Raw genomic sequence first — 22,174 nt, forward strand, 5'->3', positions numbered from 1 at the left:
GTGGCTCTTGTATCCTGGGCGCTATTTCCTTTGAGGTTCAGAAGCTTCTCAGCTTAATATATTCCCATCTGTTAATCTCTGCTTTCACTTGCTTGGAGAGTGCAGTTTCCTCCTTGAATATGCCTTTAGTCTCAATGTCCTGGAGTGTTTTGCCTATGTGTTGTTCTATGTATCTTATGGTTTCGGGTCTGATATCGAGGTCTTTCATCCATTTGGATTTAACCTTCGTACATGATGTTAGCTGGGGGTCTAGTTCAGTTTTTTGCAAGTGGCTAGCCAGTTGTGCCAACAGCACTTGTTGAAGAGGCTTTCTTTGCTCCATTTAGGATTTCTTGCTCCTTTATCAAGCATTAGGTGATTGTATGTCTGGGGAACATTTTCTGAGTATTCAAGTCTATTCCAATGTCTGAGGACCTGTCCTTATTCCAATACCATGCTGTTTTGATAACTATCGCTTTGTAGTACAGTTTAAAGTTGGGGAAAGTAATTCCTCCCATATTCTTTTTCCCAATGATTGCTTTAGCTATTCGAGGGTGTTTATTGTTCCAAACGGATTTCGAAAGTGCCTGATCCACTTCTTTGAAGAATGCCATGGGTATCTTTAGAGGGATCGTATTAAATCTGTATAATGCCTTGGGAATTATTGCCATTTTGATTATATTAATCCTGCCAATCCATGAGCAGGGTATATGCTTCCATTTCCACGTTTCCTCTCTTATTTCTTGGAGCAGAGTTTTATAGTTTTCTTTGTATAGGTCCTTCACATTTTCAGTCAAGTTGATTCCAAGATATATGAGTTTGTGTGGCACTATTGTGAATGGGGTTGTTTTCTTAATGTCCATTTCTTCCTTATTACTATTGGTGTATAGAAAGGCCATTGATTTTTGTGTGTTAATTTTGTAGCCTGCCACCTTGCTATATGAGTCTATTGTTTCTAGAAGCTTCTTGGTAGAGTCTTTAGGGTTTTCTAAGTAGAGTATCATGTCATCTGCAAACAGTGAGAGCTTGACTTCTTCCTTTTATATCTGGATTCCCTTGATATCCTTTTCTTGCCTAATCACTATAGCGAGTACTTCCAGTGCTATGTTGAATAGGAGTGGTGAGAGAGGACAGCCTTGTCTTGTGCCAGAATTTAGAGGGAAGACTTTTAGTTTTTGTCAATTGAGGATAATATTTGACACTGGCTTGTGGTAGATGGCCTTAACTATAATGATAAAGGTTCCTTCCATTCCCATCTTGCTGAGAGTTTTGATCAAGAATGGGTGTTGGACGTTATCAAATGCTTTCTTTGCATCTATTGATATGATCATGTGATTTCTATTTTTCTTGTTGTTGGTGTTGTGTATTATGTTGATAGATTTACGGATGTTAAACCATCCTTGCATTCCTGGGATGAAATCTACTTGATCGTAGTGGATAATCTTCTTAATGAGGCATTGAATCCTATTTCCCAGGATTTTGTTGAGGATCTTTACATCTGCATTCATCGGCAATATTGGTCTGTAATTATCTTTTTTCGTAGCATCTCTGTCTGGTTTAGGTAGCAAGGTGATGTTGGCTTCATAAAAGCTATTTGGAAGTGTTTCTGTTTTTTCAATTTCATGAAAGAGTCTTGCCAGGATTGATAGTAGTTTCTCTTGGAAAGTTTGAAAGAATTCATTAGTGAATCCATCAGGGCCTGGGCTTTTGTTTTTGGGCAGACATTTGATTACCGTTTTAATTTCATCAATAGTGATGGAGGTGTTTAGATATGCTACATCCTCTTCCTTCAACCGTGGAAGATTATAAGAGTCCAAGAATTTATCCATTTCTTCCAGGTTCTCATTTTTAGTGGCGTAGAGCTTCTCAAAGTAGTTTCTGATTACCCTTTGAATCTCTGTCACATCAATAGTAATCTCTCCTTTTTCATTCCATATATGAATTATCAAGTTTCTCTCTCTGTCTTTCTTTGTTAGTTTTGCCGGTGGTCTGTCAATCTTGTTTATTTTTTTAAAGAACCAACTTCTGCTTTACTTGATCTTTCGGATTGTTTTTTGGGTTTCCACTTGTTGATTTCTGCTCAACTTTGTTACTTCCTTTTGTCTCCCTATTTTTGGGTCCTTTTGTTGAGCACTTTCTAGTTCTATTATCTGTGTCATTAAGCTATTCAGGTATGCCCCTTCTTCCTTCCTGATGTGTGCTTGCAAAGCTATAAATTTTCCTCTTAGTACTGCTTTTGCTGTGTCCCATAAGTTCTGGTAGTTTGTGTCTTTATTGTCATTGGTTTCCAGGAACCTTTTGATTTCCTCCTTGATTTCATCTCCGACCCACTGGTTATTCAGTATGAGACTGTTTAACTTCCAGGTGTTAAAATTTTTCTTCTGTGTCCCTCTGGAATTCACAAATAATTTCAGAGCCTTGTGGTCAGCGAAGGTAGTCTGCAAAATTTCTATCCTCTTGTTATTATGGAGGTATGTTTTATGTGCCATTATGTAGTCTATCCTGGAGAATGTCCCATGTACATTGGAGAAGAATGTGTATCCAGGTTTCTGGGGATGGAGTGTCCTATATATATCCACTAGGCCTCTTTCTTCCATTTCTCTTTTCAGGTCTAGTATATTCTTGTTGGGTTTCATCTGGTTGACCTATCCAGTGTTTACAAAGCCATGTTGAGGTCCCCCACAATTATTGTGTTGTTATTGATATTATTTTTCAGATTTGTCAACAATTTTATTAAATATTTTGCTGTCCCTTCATTCGGTGCATATATGTTTAGGAGAGTTATTTCTTCCTGCTGTACGTATCACTTTATTAATATAAAATGTCCATCTTTGTCCCTTACCACCTTCCTGAGTATAAAGTTTGCATTATCTGATATTAGTATGACCACTCCAGCTTTTTTATGGGTGTTGTTTGAATAATTTTTCTCCAGCCTTTTATTTTTAGTCTATGTTTGTTCTGACTATTCAGATGCGTTTCTTATAGGCAGCAGAAGGTTGAATTGAGTTTCTTTTTTGATCCATTTAGCCACTCTGTGTCTCTTAACTGGTGAATTTAGTCCATTGACGTTGAGAGAAAGAATTGTCCTGGGATTTAATGCCATCTTTATATCAAAATTTGGTGTGTCTTTTGGTTAGTCTTGTTTTAAATTAGGTCTTTCAGTTTTTCTCTTAAGACTGGTTTTGAGTCTGTAAAGTTTCTGAGCTGTTTTTTGTCTGAAACCATGTATTCTTCCGTCAAACCGGAAAGTGAGTTTTGCTGGGTACAGTATTCTAGGTGAAGCATTCATTTCATTCAGTCTTGTCACAATATCCCACCACTGCTTTCTGGCCTTGAGTGTTTCTGGTGACAGGTCTGCTGTAAACCTCAAGGATGCTCCCTTGAATGTAATTTCCCTTTTTGATCTTGCTGTTTTCAGACGTCTGTCTCTATCTGTGGGATTCATCATTGTGAGTAGGATGTGTCTTGGGGTATTTTTTCTGGGGTCTCTTTTGGTTGGTAGTCTTCGAGCATGCAGGATTTGATCACATATATTCTTTAGCTCTGGAAGTTTCTCTTTAATGATGTTCTTGACCGTTGATTCTTCCTGGAAATTTTCTTCCTGGGTCTTGGGACTCCAATGATTCTTAAGTTGTTTCTGTTGAGCTTATCATAGACTTCTATTTTCATCTGTTCCCATTCTTTGACTAATTTTTCCATTGTCTGCTCATTTGCTTTAAGTTTTTTTTCCAATCTCTCCCGCTGTATCGAATTGTTATTTATCTCATCTTCCACAGCACCAAGTCTATTCTCAGCTTCTGATACTCTGTCCCAGAACTTGTCCATTTTGTCATTCACTTCGTTTACTGAGTTTTTCAGGCCTGTTAGTTGACATGTTATTTCAGTTTGGAGTTTTGTGATTTCTGTCTTCATATTTTCTTGGTTCTTATTAATGTTCTGTTCAACTCGATCCATGGTTTTTTTGAGTTCGTTGAGCATCTTCCATATTGCTAGTCTAAAGTCCTTATCTGAGAGGTTGATTAGTTGGTTGGTCATTATCTGGTCATCAGAATTATCATCTTCATTCTCTATGTCTGATGCTGGCCTGCGTTGTTTCCCCATTGTTACACTTGTATTGTGGGTTTTTCTATGTGTTGTGGTGGTATACATTGGCTAAATGATGCAGGCAGCCACACTCCTCTGGCTCCGCCCTTTCTGGATCGGTTGACTTGCCTCCAAGGGAGGGGAGTCCTCTGTGGGTGAAGCCTCACACAGGATCAAATCTTAGGCCCTATCACGCAGCAGAGAAGACAGTCTGGAGAGAAATGCCTGGCTTCAGTGATCCAGCACAGTTCTTAGTGTGATTTTTTCTTTTTGTTGCGATGGTGTTCTTTTATTAGAAAGAGCGCACGGCCACTTAGCTAAGCTGAGCCAAAGTGCTCTGCTGGAGCCTCTTTTCGGCCCACTCCCAAGAGGTTCACGTAATAGGACAGTAAACAGACACACACAGGCAGCACTCACAATTTTTCACAATCAGGCCCCATTGGGCAGGCGTAGTTTTGTGGATTTTCCCAGCCTAACTTCACAAACAGGGGACCTGGCTTCTGCAATGTACTGCTTACAGCCGGTTTTCACTTTATGGAGTAGTTCCTTGGCGTTCCTGCCCTAGAATTGGCCTCTGGGAGAGCAAGTTTTCTGGAGCCTCTTTTTGGCCCACTCCCAAGAGGTTCATGCAACAGGACAGTAGACAGACACACACAAGCAGCACTCACAATTTTTCACAGTCCCCTCAAGTGCTTTTTATATAGTCCTTTCTCACTGAGGTAGATTGATATCTCATTGTCATTTTGAATTGCATTTCCCAGATGATTAGTGATGAGTGTGTTTTTCATGTGCCTGTAGGCCATCTGTATATGTTCTTTAGAGTAATGTCTGTTCACTTTTTTTCTATATTTTATGGCATTGCTTTTATTAAATTTAGTGAATGTTTTATGTCTTGGATATTAGCCCTTTTCCAGATGTATGGTGTGCAAATCTTTTCTGCCATTCAGGAGGATGTCTTTTGGGTTTTCTTTGTTTGTCTGTTTTGGGGCCACACCCGGTGATGTTCAGGGGTTACTCCTGGCTGTGTTCTCAGAAATGGCTCCTGGCTTGGGGGATCATATGGGACATTTCGTCCTATGGTCAGCTGTGTGCAAGGCAAATGCCCTACCACTGTGCAATCTCTCTGGCCTTGTCTTTTTGTTTTAATGGTAATGTTTTTCTGAGCACAGCTTTTCTTTCTTTTAAATAATATATTTATTTTATTATATTAGTTATTTTATATTATTAGATATTTTATATTTTATTATATTTTATTTAAATAATGTCTTTATTTAAGCACCATGATTACAGACTTTTGTTTTGGTTTTTGAACCACACCCGGCAGTGCTCAGGGGTCACTCCTGGCTGTCTGCTCAGAAATAGCTCCTGGCAGGCACGGGGGACCATATGGGACACCGGGATTTGAACCAGCCACCTTTGGTCCTTGGATCGGCTGCTTGCAAGGCAAACGCTGCTGTGCTATCTCTCTGGGCCCGATTACAGACATTTTGATGTGATCCTATTTATTAAGCATTGTTTTTGTTTTCCTTGCCAGTAGTTTTGAATCACTAAAGAAACTACTATTGTAGTGTCTACTTAAGGAGACACTCTTATGATCTGTTTTGTCTATGTTTTTGTCTTTATATTTTATAGATTCAGGTCTAAGATCTTCAATCTTTAATCCATTATGAGTTGGATTTTTGCATATTGTAAGATAGTTATTTAATTTCATTCTTTTTTATGTGGCGAGCCAATTTTTCCAGCACCGCTGTAGGCTTTCGTTTCTTCGTTTTACATCATTGGCTTATTTGCCATAAAGTAACTATCCATAGATGTAAAGGATTATTTCTATGATTTTATCCAGTGATTGAAACCAGGGACTTAGACATAAAAGCATATATTATACTATTGTAAACATAATTTTATCTAGAAAAATGTTTTTTCTATAGCCTTTTTATTGATTTTTGAGCCACACTAGTGGTGCTCAGGAGTGACTCTTTGCACAGAAATCACTCCTGGCAGGTTTAGGGTACCATATGGAATGTCAGGGATTGAACCCATGTTGTCCATGTGCAAGACAAACACCCTGTAAGTTCTGCTATTGCTCCAGCTTTATAGCCATTATTGATTACAAAGTTTCTGTAAAATGTATTCCCTCTAGTCTTTAGAAATTGTATTTGATACAAGTTGAGAAATTGTTTTGGGATCTGGAGAAAAAGTACAGCAGGTAGGACTCTTTGCCTTGCTTGTGGCAAATACAGGGTTAATCTCCAGCACCAGGCATATGCCCAGCATTGCCAGGAAGGACCCTTGAGTACAGAGCCAAGAATCTGCTCTGAACATCCCTGTTGGAGCCTCAAATGAGAGAAAACTGTTGCATATGAAAATATTTCCATAAGATTATTCTTTTAATGGTTGTATATGAAAATGTTTCCGTAAGATTATTCTTTGCCTGTTGCCTCACCTTGACCTTCCAGGTGGGGGCGCTGTGGAAGTTGAATAAATAGCTTTAGGAGGAGGTGTGCAGGGGTTTTTTTTTGCCAGAGCTGGAGCAGGCTGACCAAGGATTCTCTTCACCCAACCTTTTACCCCTTAACCCTCCTGTCTGTGTGGATTATTTGCTGTGGATAAATATTACCAAGATCTCCCCCCAAAAGGGGACAAGGGGATGGGAATCAATTTCTCATTCTGGGAACTATCTGGGGATTCACAAACATCCAACAAAGGATTTAATTGCATACCTTTGCAACAAGAACTTGTTTTAATCTCTTAATAACAGGAAACAAAATCCTGGGTTGCTTGGTTTGTGTTTTTTGTTTGCTTTTGTTTTGGGGACACACCTGGCAGCACTCAGGGGTTACTCCTGGCTCTGCACTCAGAATCACTCCTGGCAGTTCGGGAACCATTTGGATTCCAGGGATTGAACCCTGGTTTGTCCCAGGTCAGCTGTGCTATATCACTCCAGAGCCCTAAATCCTGTTTTTAATGATTTTTGTACATTTCCCTTCTTTACTTTAAAGTTTTCAATTTTCTTCTTTTTAATTTTTATATGGTTAAAGAACCATACTTTACAGTTATTCATAGTTGAATTTTAGTAGGTGTTTTATATGAAAATAATTCCATATGATTATTCTTTGCCTGTTGTCCCACCTTGACCCTCCAGGCGGGGGCGCTATTGAGAGCCGAATAAATAGTTTGGGAGTGAGGTTTTTCAGGGTCTTTTGCCAGAGTTGGAGTGCTGGCTCAAGGTGTGTTTTGGAGCTAGCAGCAGGCTGACAAAACTCTCTTCCCCCAACCTTTTACCCCTTAACCCTCCTGTCTGTGTGGATTATTTGCTGCTGATAAATATTACCAAGATCTCCCCCCAAAAGGGGAGAAGAGGATGGAAGTCAATTTCTCAATCTTGGAGCTCTTTGCAGATACACAATCAACCAACAAAGGAGTAAACAGGACCCAAAAATGGGGCAACAAGTAGGCTTATAATACTTCAACACCAATCCCACTTCCAGTGTCCACTCCCCTCCACCAGTGTTTATATGCTTCATCATCCCTGACTGCCACCTTGATAGGCACATTATAAAGTTTGATGGTTGAAGCTTTAGAGGTCTTGTTTTCAGTGTTATTGAGTCTATAAAAAGCTCCAGCTTTTTGTAGAGGAGAAAAACACACTCTTTATTCTTAAGTCTATAACTCTTGCTTAGATTATAGTAGCCAGGTTCATTTAAAATTTTTTGTTTATTTTTGGGCCAACTCCAGTGACACTCAGGGTTTACTTCTTGCTCTTTTCTCAGGAATAACTCCAGGCAGGGCTCTAGGAACTATATGGGGTGCTAGGAGTCAAACCTATCTGCTGTTGTACTATTGATTCAGTCTCTCTAGAATTATTTTATTTTCCTTTGTGGCAAAGCACTTGCCATACCTGTGTGAGGCTCTGAGTTTAATCTCAGGCACTGTAATAAATAAATAAATAGAGAAATAAATAAATAAATAATCAGACTTACTTTGTCATTGTTCCTTTATGAAGCTAGAGATAAAAATTTTGCTCAGCCAGTTTAAAAAACTTTGGGATATGTGCTATCAATATGGCAGTGTTATCTTTTGCTAAGAGGAAGTGGGACAATTGAGCATGGTTGAGAATCAGTTTTGATCATTGTCAGTGGGCTTGCCTTCACATTCTGTGTAAGATAGTGCTTCTCAATTATTTTTTGTCATGCCCCCCCCAGGACTTTTTGAGCCCCCCGTGCGACTGTAAATAGTATCTTTATTAAGGTTTGCCAAGGTCAAACATGCCCCCCTTTACGGAGCCTCGCACCCCCCTGGGGGGTATGCCCCACTATTTGAGAACCACTGGTGTAAGATAAGTTGCCCTGAAAAATATCCTTTGTGATTGAGGAAGGAAGGGAGGGAGGGAGGGAGGGAGGGAGGGAGGGAGGGAGGGAGGGAGGAAGGAAGGAAGGAAGGAAGGAAGGAAGGAAGGAAGGAAGGAAGGAAGGAAGGAAGGAAGGAAGGAAGGAAGGAAGGAAGGAAGAGAGGGGTGCTTAAGAGAATTGTTTTTGTTTAATATAGAGAGATGAGCATGTATATAGACTGAAATAAGGGAATTGGTGAAGAAACTAAAATCAAAGTCCAAGAGAGTGGGAAAAGTTTAAAAGATTTAGGGTTTCAAAGAAAAATAGAGACTTAAAGCATTAACATGAGAAAAGGGGAATATGAAAGTGGTTATGTTATATTTCTAAACAAGAAAGATTAAGAAGTATAGCAACGACCATGAGGTTATAAGAGGAAATATTATAAAGATATTAAGAATAATTTTTATCTTTAGTATATTTGTTGAAATCATATGCTAATAAAGTGAAAGTAAATTTTGTCTTGAAGATCACAAGCTTCTAGGATAGCTGTTTTGGGTGAAGTAGGAAAGAAAGATTTTCAAATAAACATATAGTCAGATAGCATGTTTTATGAGGGATGAATTTAGTACACCAAATATTTTTGACATTCTTTGGCAATGCTGTTGGCGAAATGTCACACACAGAGTTGGTCTAACCTATGACTAAAAGTCATCTTGTTCTGTAAAGCAGAAGGTGAGTGCTTGAGAAAACAAATGGTAAACAATAGAGTAAATAATAGGTAGTTTAAAGTCCAAGAGACTATACTCTTGTATACTGGAAGTATCTGAAAGGGTCAGTAAGTTAGTCACAATTAAGGGTTAAGAAAAATGAATAGGAGGATGCAGTAAGAAAAGAACTTTAGGGCCCGGAGAGATAGCACAGTGGCATTTGCCTTGCAAGCAGCCGATCCAGGACCAAAGGTGGTTAGTTTGAATCCCAGTGTCCCATATGGTCCCCCGTGCCTGCCTGGAGCTATTTCTGAGCAAGACAGCCAGGAGTAGTAACCCCTGAGCAATGCCGGGTGTGCCCCCCCCCCAAAAAAAAGAACTTTAGAATTTAGAATCTTACTTCAGTTTATAAGGGAGTTTAAAGTCTAAATAACTGAAAGTATGTTAATAATATCATTTATCATTTAACCTTTTTTGTATAAAGTAACTTAACATAATTTCCTACTACAGCCCAATAAAGTAGGTAGATTTACTTCATTTTATAGAAGAACTTATCCGAAGTCTTATAGCTAGTCAATTAGAGAGCCAGAATTAGAACTTAGATCTATCTGATACACAAAAAAAAACTCATGTAATTTTAATTATGTGCACTACATAGAATTTTCTTAGTAAATGTAACCAAGGGAAGATCACAGGCCTTACAGAAGTTTCAGGCTTTTTTTGCAATGTTTTAAAAACAAATACTGGAATCAAAGAAGTGGAAAAGAATTTTTACACTTTTATTTGTTTGTTTGTTTGTTTTGCTTACTCCTGGCTCTAGGCTCAGAAATCGCTCCTGGCAGGCTCAGGGGACCATATGGGATGCCGGGATTCGAACCACTTCTGCATGTAAGGCAAACGCCTTATCTCCATGCTATCTCTCCAGACCCATCTTTACACTTTTTGAGGCAACAGGAAGAAAGCTGATTATAGCATGGAATAATAGAGGATAGGACTGAAATCCCACTACTTACCACTTTTTTAGTTTGGGGGCCATCCCTGGTGGATGGCACTATGAGATTAGTCCTGCCTTTGTTCTCAGGAGTCATTCCTGAGAGACTCAGGGGACCATTTGGGATGCCAGGGTTCAATCATCACTTGGCCTCGTGCAAGGCAAGTGCTTTACCCACTGTGCTATCACTCCACCCCTATTTACCACTTTTTTTTTGTTTTTGGGCCACACCCATTTGACCCTCAGGGGTTACTCCTGGCTATGCACTCAGAAATTGCTCCTGGCTTAGGAGGACCATATGGGACGCCAGGAATCGAACCAGGGTCTGTCCTAAGCTAGCGCTTGCAAGGTAGACACCTTACCTCTAGCGCCACCTCTCCAGCCCCCTATTTACCACTTTTAACTCAGTGGTTTGTAATCTTTTTTATACCTGCAGACCAGGTTCTACTACTAAAGGGTTGACAAATGTTTGTTTGTCAACATTGTTCTAAGTGGAATAAAGTAGATTAGCAATTTACAACTTGTGCATCTGCAAACTAGCAGTACTTCTTGAACCATTGATTTAACCTTCTTGCTTAATTTGTATTCTCATTTTTTTTGTGGGTTTTTTTTTTTTTTTGGTTTTTGGTTTTTGGGCCACACCCGGTAACGCTCAGGGGTTACTCCTGGCTATGTGCTCAGAAGTTGCTCCTGGCTTGGGGGACCATATGGGACACCGGGGGATCGAACCACGGTCCGTCCAAGGCTAGCGCAGGCAAGGCAGGCACCTTACCTTTAGCGCCACCGCCCGGCCCCCTGTATTCTCATTTTTAATAATGTCAGAGAATGAACCCAGATCTCATACATGCAAAACATGTACTTTTCTGCGAAGCCATATCCCTAAACCTATATTAATTTTCTTAATTGTAAAATGAGAATGACAGTAATAGTAATATGCTAATGAAGAGTTGTTTATCTAATTTCATAACCTTAATTTAAGCCTTAAGTGTAATAATGAATGTAAAAAGTAAATGACTGTAAAATAGTTGTTATCATAGTGATGTTATTTATCTCCTTGGAAAAAAGAAAAGAAGTACCACCAGACACAATTGTGCTTATCTAACATTTGGACCTTTGTCATTTGAATTCTATTCAAAGAGGTCCTCTCAGAAAAGTGAACAGATAAAAAATTTTCCTTGAGAGGCCACAGTGACAACACAGCAAGGTAGGACATTTGCCTTGCACGTGGCTGACTTGGGTTCCATCCCCAGAATCCCATATTGTCCCCTGAGCCTGCCAGGAGCGATTTCTGAGTGTAGAGCCAGGAGTAACCCCTTAGCAACACTGGGTGTGGCCCAAAAACAAAAAATAAATTTTCCTTGAGATTGATGATTCAATGGGTTCATAGGATTTTTATTCCTTTCCTCTTTCTCAAGATAAATGTATGTTTATGTTAGATGCTTTACCAGGCAAATTATATTTTGTTTTCTGATATTAGGTATTAATATTAACCGAGGTCTCCTGTGCTTGGGAAATGTAATAAGTGCTCTTGGAGATGACAAAAAAAGTGGCTTTGTACCCTACAGAGATTCCAAGTTGACAAGACTGCTTCAAGGTAAGACCAAAGTGCCTCTTAAAATAAAGGTAATTTAAAATGATAGTGCTGAGAAAGCAATGGTAGAAGAGGTAAAAGCCAGATATTTAGGTTAATCATATATAGGGTTATATATTTGATAAATACAGGAGAAACCTGTTGGCAGTAAACTTTAAAGATAATGGAAAGAGGTCTTATTTATGATTTTGAGGGTAAAGATACCTGTAGAATGCCAAATATATTTAGTAATTTGTATCTGATAATGAACTCTTGTTACTGTTACTTAATTAGAAGCAGAGTTCCCCCATAACATTAAAAGTGCCCTTTGGTTTACATGAAATAGTAAATTTTTATAAAAGTGTGAGATTTAAGCCATGGGGAACTTCAGAATTCAGAAAATAAAAGGAATTACAATATGAACCATTTGGAATTTCTGAAGGTAAATTCTCTTGGTTATATGTTTCCCAGTCTTTTCTTGGAATCCATCTGTGTTTTCATGCTTGAAGAATGTCTCACATTGATGGATCTTTTCTTTGTGTGCACCTTGACATTTTAGCCCATTACTTTCTATATGAGAACATTTATAATTAAAGGATTTTTTGGAGGGGTCACACCCGGCAGCGCTCAGGGATTATTCCTGGCTCTATGCTCAAAAATTGCTCCTGGCAGGCTCAGGGGACCATATGGGATGCCGGGATTCGAGCCACCCTCCTTCTGCATTATCTAATGCCTTACCTTCATGCTATCTCTTCGGCCCCAATAATTAAAGTATTTATTATTATCATCAAAAAATGTCCTTTGGGCCGGAGGGGTGGATAAGCAGTAGGGCTTCTGCCTTGCTTGTGCTAACCTAGGACGGACCACGGTTTGATCCCTCAGCATCTCATATGATCCCCCAAGCCAGGAGCGATTTCTGAGCACATAGCCAGGAGTAATCCCTGAGCATCACTGGGTGTGGTTCCCCCCTAAAAAATGCCCTTAGAAGGAATCCTATGAACAGTTCATTTGAAAAGTAACTCCTAATTACGTATGCCAGGCCCCACTTGTGGATTTTTTTATTATTTTGTTTTGTTTTGTTGTTGCACACCTGGCCATACTCAGGAATTAACTCCTGGCTGTTCACGGGGGACCATGTAGGATGCTAGGGATTGAACCTGGTCTGTCACATGCAAGGTAAGCCCTTTACCTGCTATACTATCTCTCCAGCCCCTGTTTTGTTTTGTTTTGTTTTGTTTTGTTTTGTTTTGTTTTGTGTGTGTGTGTTGAGATACAACCTTTGATGCTCAGGGCTTATTCCTGGCATTGAGCTCAGGAATTATACCTGGGCACGCTCAGGGAGCTATATGGGATGCTGAGATCAAACCCAGGTCCCAAACTGCGTACAGAGCAACCAGTGCCCTACCCACTGTCCTCTCACTCCAGCTCCACCTTGTATTGTTTTGTTAAACGGGATACATATCCAGTACATGCAGTGCCCATAGATCAAACTTAGCTTAGTACATATGAAGCATGTACTCTACCACTTATGCTATCTCCTTGGCCCCCGGTTCATATTTTGATATGAGTTTTAGCTGAAATCTCAATCTTTCTAAAGAATGAAATTTATGCGTGGGATTCTAAGTAATATCATCTCCAACACCAGAAAAGTTGGACCAGAGTGATAGCATAGCAGGCGGAGCATTTGCCTTGCATATTGCTGACCCAGGTTCGATCTCCAGCACCCCATTTGGTCCCCTTAGTTCTGTTAGGAGTTATCCCTTAGCACAGAGCCAGGAGTAAGCCCTGAACTCCACTGGGTATAACCCCAAAACAAAAATCTAACAAAAACCTGAGAGTATTTGGGGCTCTAGGTAGGGCATTTGCCATTGCATGTATCTAACTCAGATTTGATTCACAGCCACCCATGTGTTTCCCCCAAACCCATCCCTTAGCATGCCAGGTTTGACACAAAACAAAAATAAAAAAGAATAAATATTAATGGTTTTATTGTTACCATATAAGAACTTTGTAGATATTTAAACATTGTTTTTCTTTATAGATATAATTTTAAAGTCACCAACTCACTCACTGGGCGGCTTTATTTCATAATACTTATTTGATTATATTTTCTTCCATTATTCTTTTTCAGATTCTCTAGGAGGTAATAGTCATACTCTTATGATAGCATGTGTGAGTCCTGCTGACTCCAATCTAGAGGAAACATTAAACACACTTCGCTACGCCGACAGGGCAAGAAAAATCAAGAACAAACCTGTTGTAAATATTGATCCCCAGAGAGCTGAAATTAATCATCTGAAGCAACAGGTATGAGAAATTTAATTTATTGGAATAAAATCTTAGTTTGTGAGTGGTAAACTTTATTTTTCTTGGCTTCTTTAATAGATATTATTCCAATTAAGTATTATTAGTTTGGGAAAATCTTAAAGTATCTCCCCTTGACATACTTGTCCTATTTAATATAGAGTGGTGCCATTGAAGGTGCCTAATAAAGAAAACATGGTCAGTAATATATGAGGCAAGAGAGGTAAGGAGGAAAGTTAATTTCGTTTTGGGTGTTTTGAATTTAAATAAACAATAAAGATGGTTTGGAAATGTTTTATGAAAGAACAAAAATAGATTCGTAGAGGTCATTAAAAAGTTACTACAAGTCCTAAGAGATAGTAGTACAGTGGCTAAGGTGCTTGACTTGCATGAAGCTTACCCAATTTTTATCCCTGGATCCACTTCTGATTCCCCAAGCACAGATCCAAAAGTAAGACCTGTATACAACTGGTTGTGTCCCCCCAAAAAGAAGTTGCTACAGTGATTCAAGTTAGAGGTAATAATGGCTCAAACCCAGGGAGTTGGGTGTTACCAATTTCTAAAGGCAACAGTGGTTCAAATCCCAGCATCTTATATGGTCCCCTGTGCCTGCCAGGGGTGATTTCTGAGCACAGAGCCAGGAGTAACCCCTGAGCTCTGCCTGTTGTGACCCCTCCAAAAAAAGACAATAAGCAGAGATAAGACATTAAGTCTAGATTATGAAATAATATTGACAAAGAGTTTTGAAGAACTTTATCATTTAAAAGACAAGTAGTGGGAAGAGAGCTAGACCAACTGGCTAGAGTACATGTTTTGCATGTGGGAGGCCCAGGTTGAATTCCTAGTATCACATTGTCCCCCTGAGCACAGCCCAGAGTAAGCTGGGAGTATCCCCTGAGCACCACCAAAACCGAAAAATAAATAGGACAAGAATGAACTATTTTAGGCTTGTTTTTCAAACCCGTGTTCTCCCTAGAACACGTCTTCCTTGTCTCTGTCATTGGTTGCTTTTATATGCATCCCCCCTTGAACATGTATTCTTCTTTCTTCTCGCATCTTTCCTTTGGATGGGGCATACCCGGTGACACTCAGAAGTTACTCCTGGCTATGTGCTCAGACATTACTCCTGACTTGGGGGACCATATGGGATGCTAGGGATTGATACAAGGTCCATCCTGGATCAGCAACGTGCAAGGCAAAGTCCCACAGCTGTGCAATTGCTCCGGCTCCACTTCTAACATCTTTCTAAATAAGTTAATCCAATTAAAACTGTCTTATTTCACCAACACAAAAAGAATGAACTAAGATAATACAAGAAGATGTAGATGAGTAGAAGGAAAACAGAAAAGTAAGATGTTGATAAATTAAGTAATACTAGTCAAATTAATGACTACAGGGAAATGAATTTACAGTATTGTGATATAGTATTGGTGATATTTTCAGTAAAACTTATTTCAGTGGAATGGATGTTATTGACAAAAATCAGATTAGAATAGATTAAAGTACTTGTCAAAGTGGCAGACTGCAGGGTAGGTTGAAGGGGATCCCCCCACGTTGGCTTTTCTTTTTTTTTCTTAATACAAATCTTTATTTAAGCACCATGATTACTAGCATGTTTGTAGTTGGGTTTCAGTTATAAACAGAATACCCCACCACCAATGATCCCTTTCCCCCACCCCTGCCTGTATTTGTGACAGGCATTCTACTTCTCTCATTCTTTAACATTGTCATGCTAGTTGTTAGTATAGTTATTTTCCTAAAAGAGTTCACCACTCTTTGTGTTGAGCTTCTGATTGTGAATTGAAGGGGATTTAAGAACACTGATAAAGGTAAGTTGATACTGGTGATGGGATTGATGATAGGATACTATGGCTAAAACTCAAACTCAGATATCAATACTTTATAAGTCACAATTCTTTCTTTTCTTTTTCTTTTTGGTTTTTGTGTTATACCCAGCAGTGCTCAGGGGTTATTCCTAGCTCTGCACTCAGAAATTGCTCCTGGCTGGCTCGGGAGACCATACGGAATGCCAGAAATTGAACCACCTTCTGTCCTGGGTTGGCCATGTTCAAGGCAAACACCCTATTGCTGTGCTATCTCTATGGCCCCAGTCACAACTCTTTATTAAAATAAAATTTAAGTAAAATAATTATTGTCTCCAAATTTAAAAGAAGCAGTAGATTGAAAAGCATGTAAAAGATGAGCAAAAGGAAATAGTGGCAGTCTGTTATTTCCTTCCAACTTCAATTTTGAAGGAATTAAATTAGCCTAAAGAGTTAGCAAGATAGGAGAAGCTGCATTTATTTTAAGGTGGGAAAGACAGACTTGACCACAATAAGAAGGATTTCATAGAAAGGGGCAAGTTGAAGATATATGTAATAGAACAGGGATGACAAATAAAAGATTCATCTGTTGGCAAGGAAGTTGAGATCTAAAGATTGGGGGAGGATGGTTTCATGTGTACACTGGTTTAAGGTCTGTATTCTGAAGCCTCCCTCTATTTGTTTTTATTAATTGCTTTATTTAAGCACTGTGGTTACAAAATTGTTCATTGTTGGGTTTCAGTCATACAGTGTACATGATCCTTCACCAGTTCACCCTTCCGTCACTGATGTGACCTGTTTTCCCTCCCAACCCCTACCTCCCTCGACCCATGTTCATATTTCTTTTTTTTTTTTTTTTTTTTTTTTTGGTTTTACGGGCCACACCCGTTTGATGCTCAGGGGTTACTCCTGGCTAAGCACTCAGAAATTGCCCCTGGCTTGGGGGGACCAAATGGGACGCCAGGGGATTGAACCACGGTCTTTCCTTGGCTAGTGCTTGTAAGGCAGACACCTTACCTCGAGCGCTACCTCGCTGGCCCCTCATGTTCATATTTCTGTTTCTCACAACTGTAGAGTTAACTTTACTTGATTCCTATATCATTTATTACTATTTCATGGTTTGGCTTATCTTCATCAGCTAGATTGAAAACTTGAGAAATACACAATGAAAGCTTCATCTTACATTCCTTCTACACTGCTTAATCCACTATTGAGTGACTTTTTTAATTGTTGCACAGTTAAAACTCAGTTAAAGGAGGGGTTGGAGTGGAAGCACAGCAGTAGGGCATTTGTCTTGCACACGGCTGACCCAGGACAGACTCTGGTTCAATCCCCGGCATCCCATATGGTCTTCAAGCCAGGAGCAATTTCTGAGTTCAGAGCCAGGAGCAACCCCTAAACACCGCTAGGTATGGCCCAAAAACAAACAACCTCATTTAAAGGCTTAAGTCAAAGGAACCACATATCTTCTGAGTACTAGATGATTGTAAATGCTAATTTTTAATAATTGCTAATCACCCTAATACTATTATTAATACCTTAAATTTTAGGCTACAATTAAAATTACATTAGCACTGAGTTTGATGGTTTCACTGATAAGGGATTAAGTAACTTTTGGGTGAAAACTGAATGGGTTTTTTTTTTTTGCTTTTTCTAGGTTCAACAGCTACAAGTCTTATTGCTACAAGCTCATGGTGGTACACTACCTGGAAATATAATGTAAGAGTCATAGATTAATTTAAGTGTGTATTATAGAAGATGTTATTTTCTCCTAATATACTAAAGTTTCTGGGTAGCACTTGGTGGTAAGGTGTGTCTGTTATAAAACTTGCTGACCATTTAGAACTCAGTTATCTTTGGAACTCAGCTAGTTATCTAGATTTCGTAGATACAGCATGAATTCTTTCTTCAGAAGTTTATTAATGGAATTCTCCTATGGGGAAGAAATGTCTCTTGAAGATATTCTATGGTTATTATGTATTCCCATATAGACTCATGGTGTTTATTCTGGGTAAATATCAGCGCTGTCCTTTGTTTTGTTTTTGAAATTCTCCCTTTTTCCATTTAGAGTTCTTTAACATGTACTAAAGTTTTTAAGCGTTACTATAAGACATTCTCTGCCAGTATGAACTTCCTCAGTTCTGCAATCAATCTCATAATTTAGGACACTTGGTTTCTTGTATTATATAAAATTGTGTTTAGGAACCAGATTGAGACTCTCAGGTTATAGTGCAAAGTATTATTTTGGTGCCACTACTTGTAGACTTATGACCAGGTAGAAGAGCTAGAAATTAGGCTGTAGGTATAAGAACACACATCCATACAATACTTCTATAACTATCAATATAGTTTTACCATTTTTATTGAAATACCAGTATTTACAGTACTGTTAATTTTATTTTATCTATATGTCTTTTCGCCATCACATCAGTCACCAGATTTCCCACTTCCTCCTACCAGTGTCCCAAGGACTTTACTCAGTCACGCCTTCTCCCACGCAAATTCAGATCTACAGACAAAATTTTCTATTAAAAATTATAATTTGGGGCCAGAGAGATAGCATGGAGATAAGGCATTTGCCTTGCATGCAGAGGGACGGTGGTTCAATCCCAGCATCCCTTATGGTCCCCTGAGCCTGCCAGGAGCGATTTCTGAGCATAGAGCCAGGAGTAACCCCTGAGCACTGCCAAATTATAATTGATACTGGTACTTCTGTTCCCTATTTGACTCCTCTCCTTTTTTAATTACTTCTTCCAACTTCTTTTTTTTTTTTGGTTCTTTGATTACACCTAGTGAAGCTCAGGGATTGATTATTCCTGGTTCTCCATTCAGAAATTGCTCCTGGTAGGCTCGGGAGACCATAATGTGATGCCAGGAATTGAACCCAGGTCCATCCAGGGTTGGCCGCATGCAAGGCAAATGTTCTACTGCTGCACTATCACTCCAGCCCCTCTCCCAACTTTTTTATAAAAATTTCCCAAGCAAGAAACCAGTTCTCATTATTTGCAAACTGTTTACTATTCTTCAATTCTATTCTATACATAAAATGATTTCAGAATTCCTACCCTGAGAGAATCACTTTTTTTTTGCTTTAAGGGCAATACTTGGCAATACTCAAGGGCTCTAGGGTTACTCCTGGCTATGCGTTCAGTAATTATTCCTGACATAATCAGGGTTGCCAAGGATTGAATGATCACCTCCTTCAGGACAAGCATCCTACCGACTTCAGTATTCCTCTGGCCGGAGAAACAACTTTATGAACTAGTTTGCAGCATTTCCTTAGGTTTTTGTTTTGTTTTTTTTGTTTGTTTGTTTTTTGTTTTTTGCTTTGGGGATTAGATGATCCACCATTTCTGAGAATTACTGTTTCTATTCCACTTTGGGTTCTCCACACATCTTGGTTTTTATTGTTTATATTTTTGGATATGTAAAGGGTATAAGAAAAACATGAACCCATAAGACAGAGTTATACAAAAATAGATAAGCAAATGGCAGAGTGATAGTATAACAGATAAGATACTTGTTTTACCCACTTCTGAACCAGGTTTGATAACAGGCACTCATATAGCAGGTGTGATCCTTGAGAGCAGAGCTAGAACTAAGCCCTGAACACATCAGGGTTTGGCCAAAACAAACAAAAAAGTAAATAAAGTTAAATTTGGAGAAATTAAAGTGAAATCAAAACCAACAACCACAATGCAATATTACCTAACACATATTAGGATATTTGTTATCTCAAAAAATAAAACAGTCTCAGGTTGGCATGGTTGTGTGAAACTTGGATCCTTTGTACATTACAGGATCAATTGTAAAATGGTGTGACCACTATGAAAAATAGTATTGAGGGACTTCAAATATTAAAAATATAGCTATCATATCCAACTGATTGATAGGAGCTATTTTTTTAATTTTTATTTATTTATTTTTGGTTTTTGGGTCACACCTGGCAGCACTCAGGAGTTACCCCTGGCTCTATGCTCAGAAATCGCTCCTGGCAGGCTTGGGGGACCATATAGAATGCCGGAATTCGAACTACTGACCTTCTGCATGCAAGGCAAATGCCTTACCTCCATGCTATCTCTCCAGCCCTGATAGGAGCTATTTTTATTATTTGGGGGGGTGGGGGTAACACAAAAGTAGTAAGTCTAAAAACAGTTTTATATATCATTTCAATACCACATACATCACCAGAGAGCCTGCTTCTTCAGGAGCCACTTGCACCTACTCTACCCTACTCCTATATAAGCTAAGTTCCACTGACAAAACCTTTAGTTCTGATGAATTTGACCATTTGTTATTCCCATACTATGTCTTTTTTTATCTCATATTTGAGCTATATCTCTCTTTTCTATTGTGGAGATAGTTACACACAAATATATATATGTGCATATATACATATACATATATATTGATCTAGTTTGGAATTTCACAAAATTTTAAATCAGTGATAATTTGATAAGGTAATTTTTTCAGACTCTGTTGTTAGCATCTAACCCAGTTTTCCCCAATGTAAATGATATTGCTACATCTCTAGGTAGTGGCACTAAACAAGCTAGGAGGTAGTGGTACCTTTAGATGCATTTGGGATGGTACTTTGTTTCTTGGCTTAAAGAAGGTAGACTCTTTTTGTTTTGAGGTCACAAACCAGTGTTGCTCAGGGCTTAATCCTGGCTTTTTACTCAGGGATCACTACTGGTAGTATTGATGGAAACATGTGATACTGATAACCTAACCAATGTCAACCCAGCACTATCTTTCCAGCCTCATGGTAAATTTTTAGGACTAGAGGTGCTGAGTAATTTTTTACTAATAAAGGAGGGAGTATGCTGAATCAGTTTGGGAGCCTCTGTTCTAAACCTAAGCTCTTTCCATTTTTGTTCTTTTGGGTCACACCCCACCATGCTTATGGTTTACTCCTTGCTCTTTGGTCAGAGATCACTCCTGTTGGTATTTGGGAGAAAATATGAGATGCTAGGGTTTGAACCTGTGCCTGCAAGGCAAGCACATTAATCCTTGTACTATCTTTATGGCTCCTGAACTGATGTTCATAACAGTAAATTGTGGCTCTATGGGGTCATGTAGGATTTTAAAAGTTATTTTTAGGGCCGGAGAGATAGCATGGAGGGTAAGGCATTTGCCTTTCATGCAGAAGGTCATCGGTTCGAATCCCGGCGTCCCATATGGTCCCCCGAGCCGGCCAGGAGCGATTTCTGAGCATGAAGCCAGGAGTAACCCCTGACTGCTGCTGGGTGTGACCCAAAAACCAAAAAAAAAAAAAGTTATTTTTAGGGTTGGAGAGATAGTACAATGAGTAGAGCACTTGTCTTGCATATAGTTGACTTGGGTTCGATCCCATATGGTTCCACAAGCCCCCTTAAAAGTGATTCCTTAGTGCAGAGCCAGGAGTAACTCTTGAGAATAATAGGATGTGGCCTCAGAACCAATAAAAATTAAAATTTGTTTTAGGATCAGAGCAGAAGCATAATAGATACAGTGGCTAAATTGTACCTGGATTCTATTCCTGACACCCCTTAGGGCCCCCCAATTCTTACCAGGAATGAACCCTGAGTGCCTGCAGCCAGGAGTAATTTCTAAGCACCACTGGATATGACCCAAAACCAAAACAAATAAATAAATTTGTTTTAAAATAAATTTCTTTATATGACTTACTCCAGTAACTTATTTTTATTCCTTCATATATCTTTTCTTCATGATTTATTAATCAGTACCAGTTTTATTTCTATACCTATATACATGAAATTGTGTAAAAAAATTCTCAGTGGGGCCGGGCGGTGGCGCTGGAGGTAAGGTGCCTGCCTTACCTGCGCTAGCCTAGGAGACGGACCGCGGTTCGATCCCCCGGCGTCCCATATGGTCCCCCAAGCCAGGAGCGACTTCTGAGCGCATAGCCAGGAGTAACCCCTGAGCGTTACCGGGTGTGGCCCAAAAAAACCAAAAAAAAAAAAAAAAAAAAAAAAAAAAAAAAAAAAATTCTCAGTGAAAGAGTGATAAATGGAAAAAATAGAAGACTTGTTCTAAACCATTAAAGTATTTGAAGCATGTTTCTTTTTCATCCAATCTACTATGTAATTGGGAGTATAGACTACTTGGGAGGTTAATTTTAAGTTAATCTCCCCCACCCTAATGACCTATCAGTTATATTTTTATTCACCTTTGATTTAGGTGGCATTTGTTAAGCATTTTTCTAATACTTTACATTTTAGTGTGGAGCCATCAGAAAATCTACAATCATTGATGGTAAAGAATCAGTCCCTGTCAGAAGAGAATGAAAAATTAAGTCGTGGTTTAAGTGATGCAGCTGGTCAGACAGCCCAGATGCTGGAGAGGATCATTTTGGTGAGGACCCTAAACTAACATTAACAATTTAA

At 39.0% G+C, this 22,174-nt stretch overlaps 1 protein-coding gene across 1 annotated transcript in view; it reads left to right on the forward strand.

Moving 5' to 3' along the window:
- KIF4A (kinesin family member 4A) overlaps positions 1–22,174 on the forward strand; it is a 146,532-nt gene that overhangs the window by 43,204 nt on the left and 81,154 nt on the right. Inside the window, exons 7-10 of the mRNA XM_049767403.1 lie at positions 11,566–11,682; positions 13,790–13,965; positions 17,443–17,504; positions 22,010–22,142. Of these exons, the coding sequence (XP_049623360.1) occupies positions 11,566–11,682; positions 13,790–13,965; positions 17,443–17,504; positions 22,010–22,142 (488 nt within the window). The remainder of the gene's footprint in view (positions 1–11,565; positions 11,683–13,789; positions 13,966–17,442; positions 17,505–22,009; positions 22,143–22,174) is intronic.

The sequence above is a fragment of the Suncus etruscus genome, chromosome X (assembly GCF_024139225.1).
Source record: "Suncus etruscus isolate mSunEtr1 chromosome X, mSunEtr1.pri.cur, whole genome shotgun sequence".
Classification (NCBI taxonomy): domain Eukaryota; kingdom Metazoa; phylum Chordata; class Mammalia; order Eulipotyphla; family Soricidae; genus Suncus; species Suncus etruscus.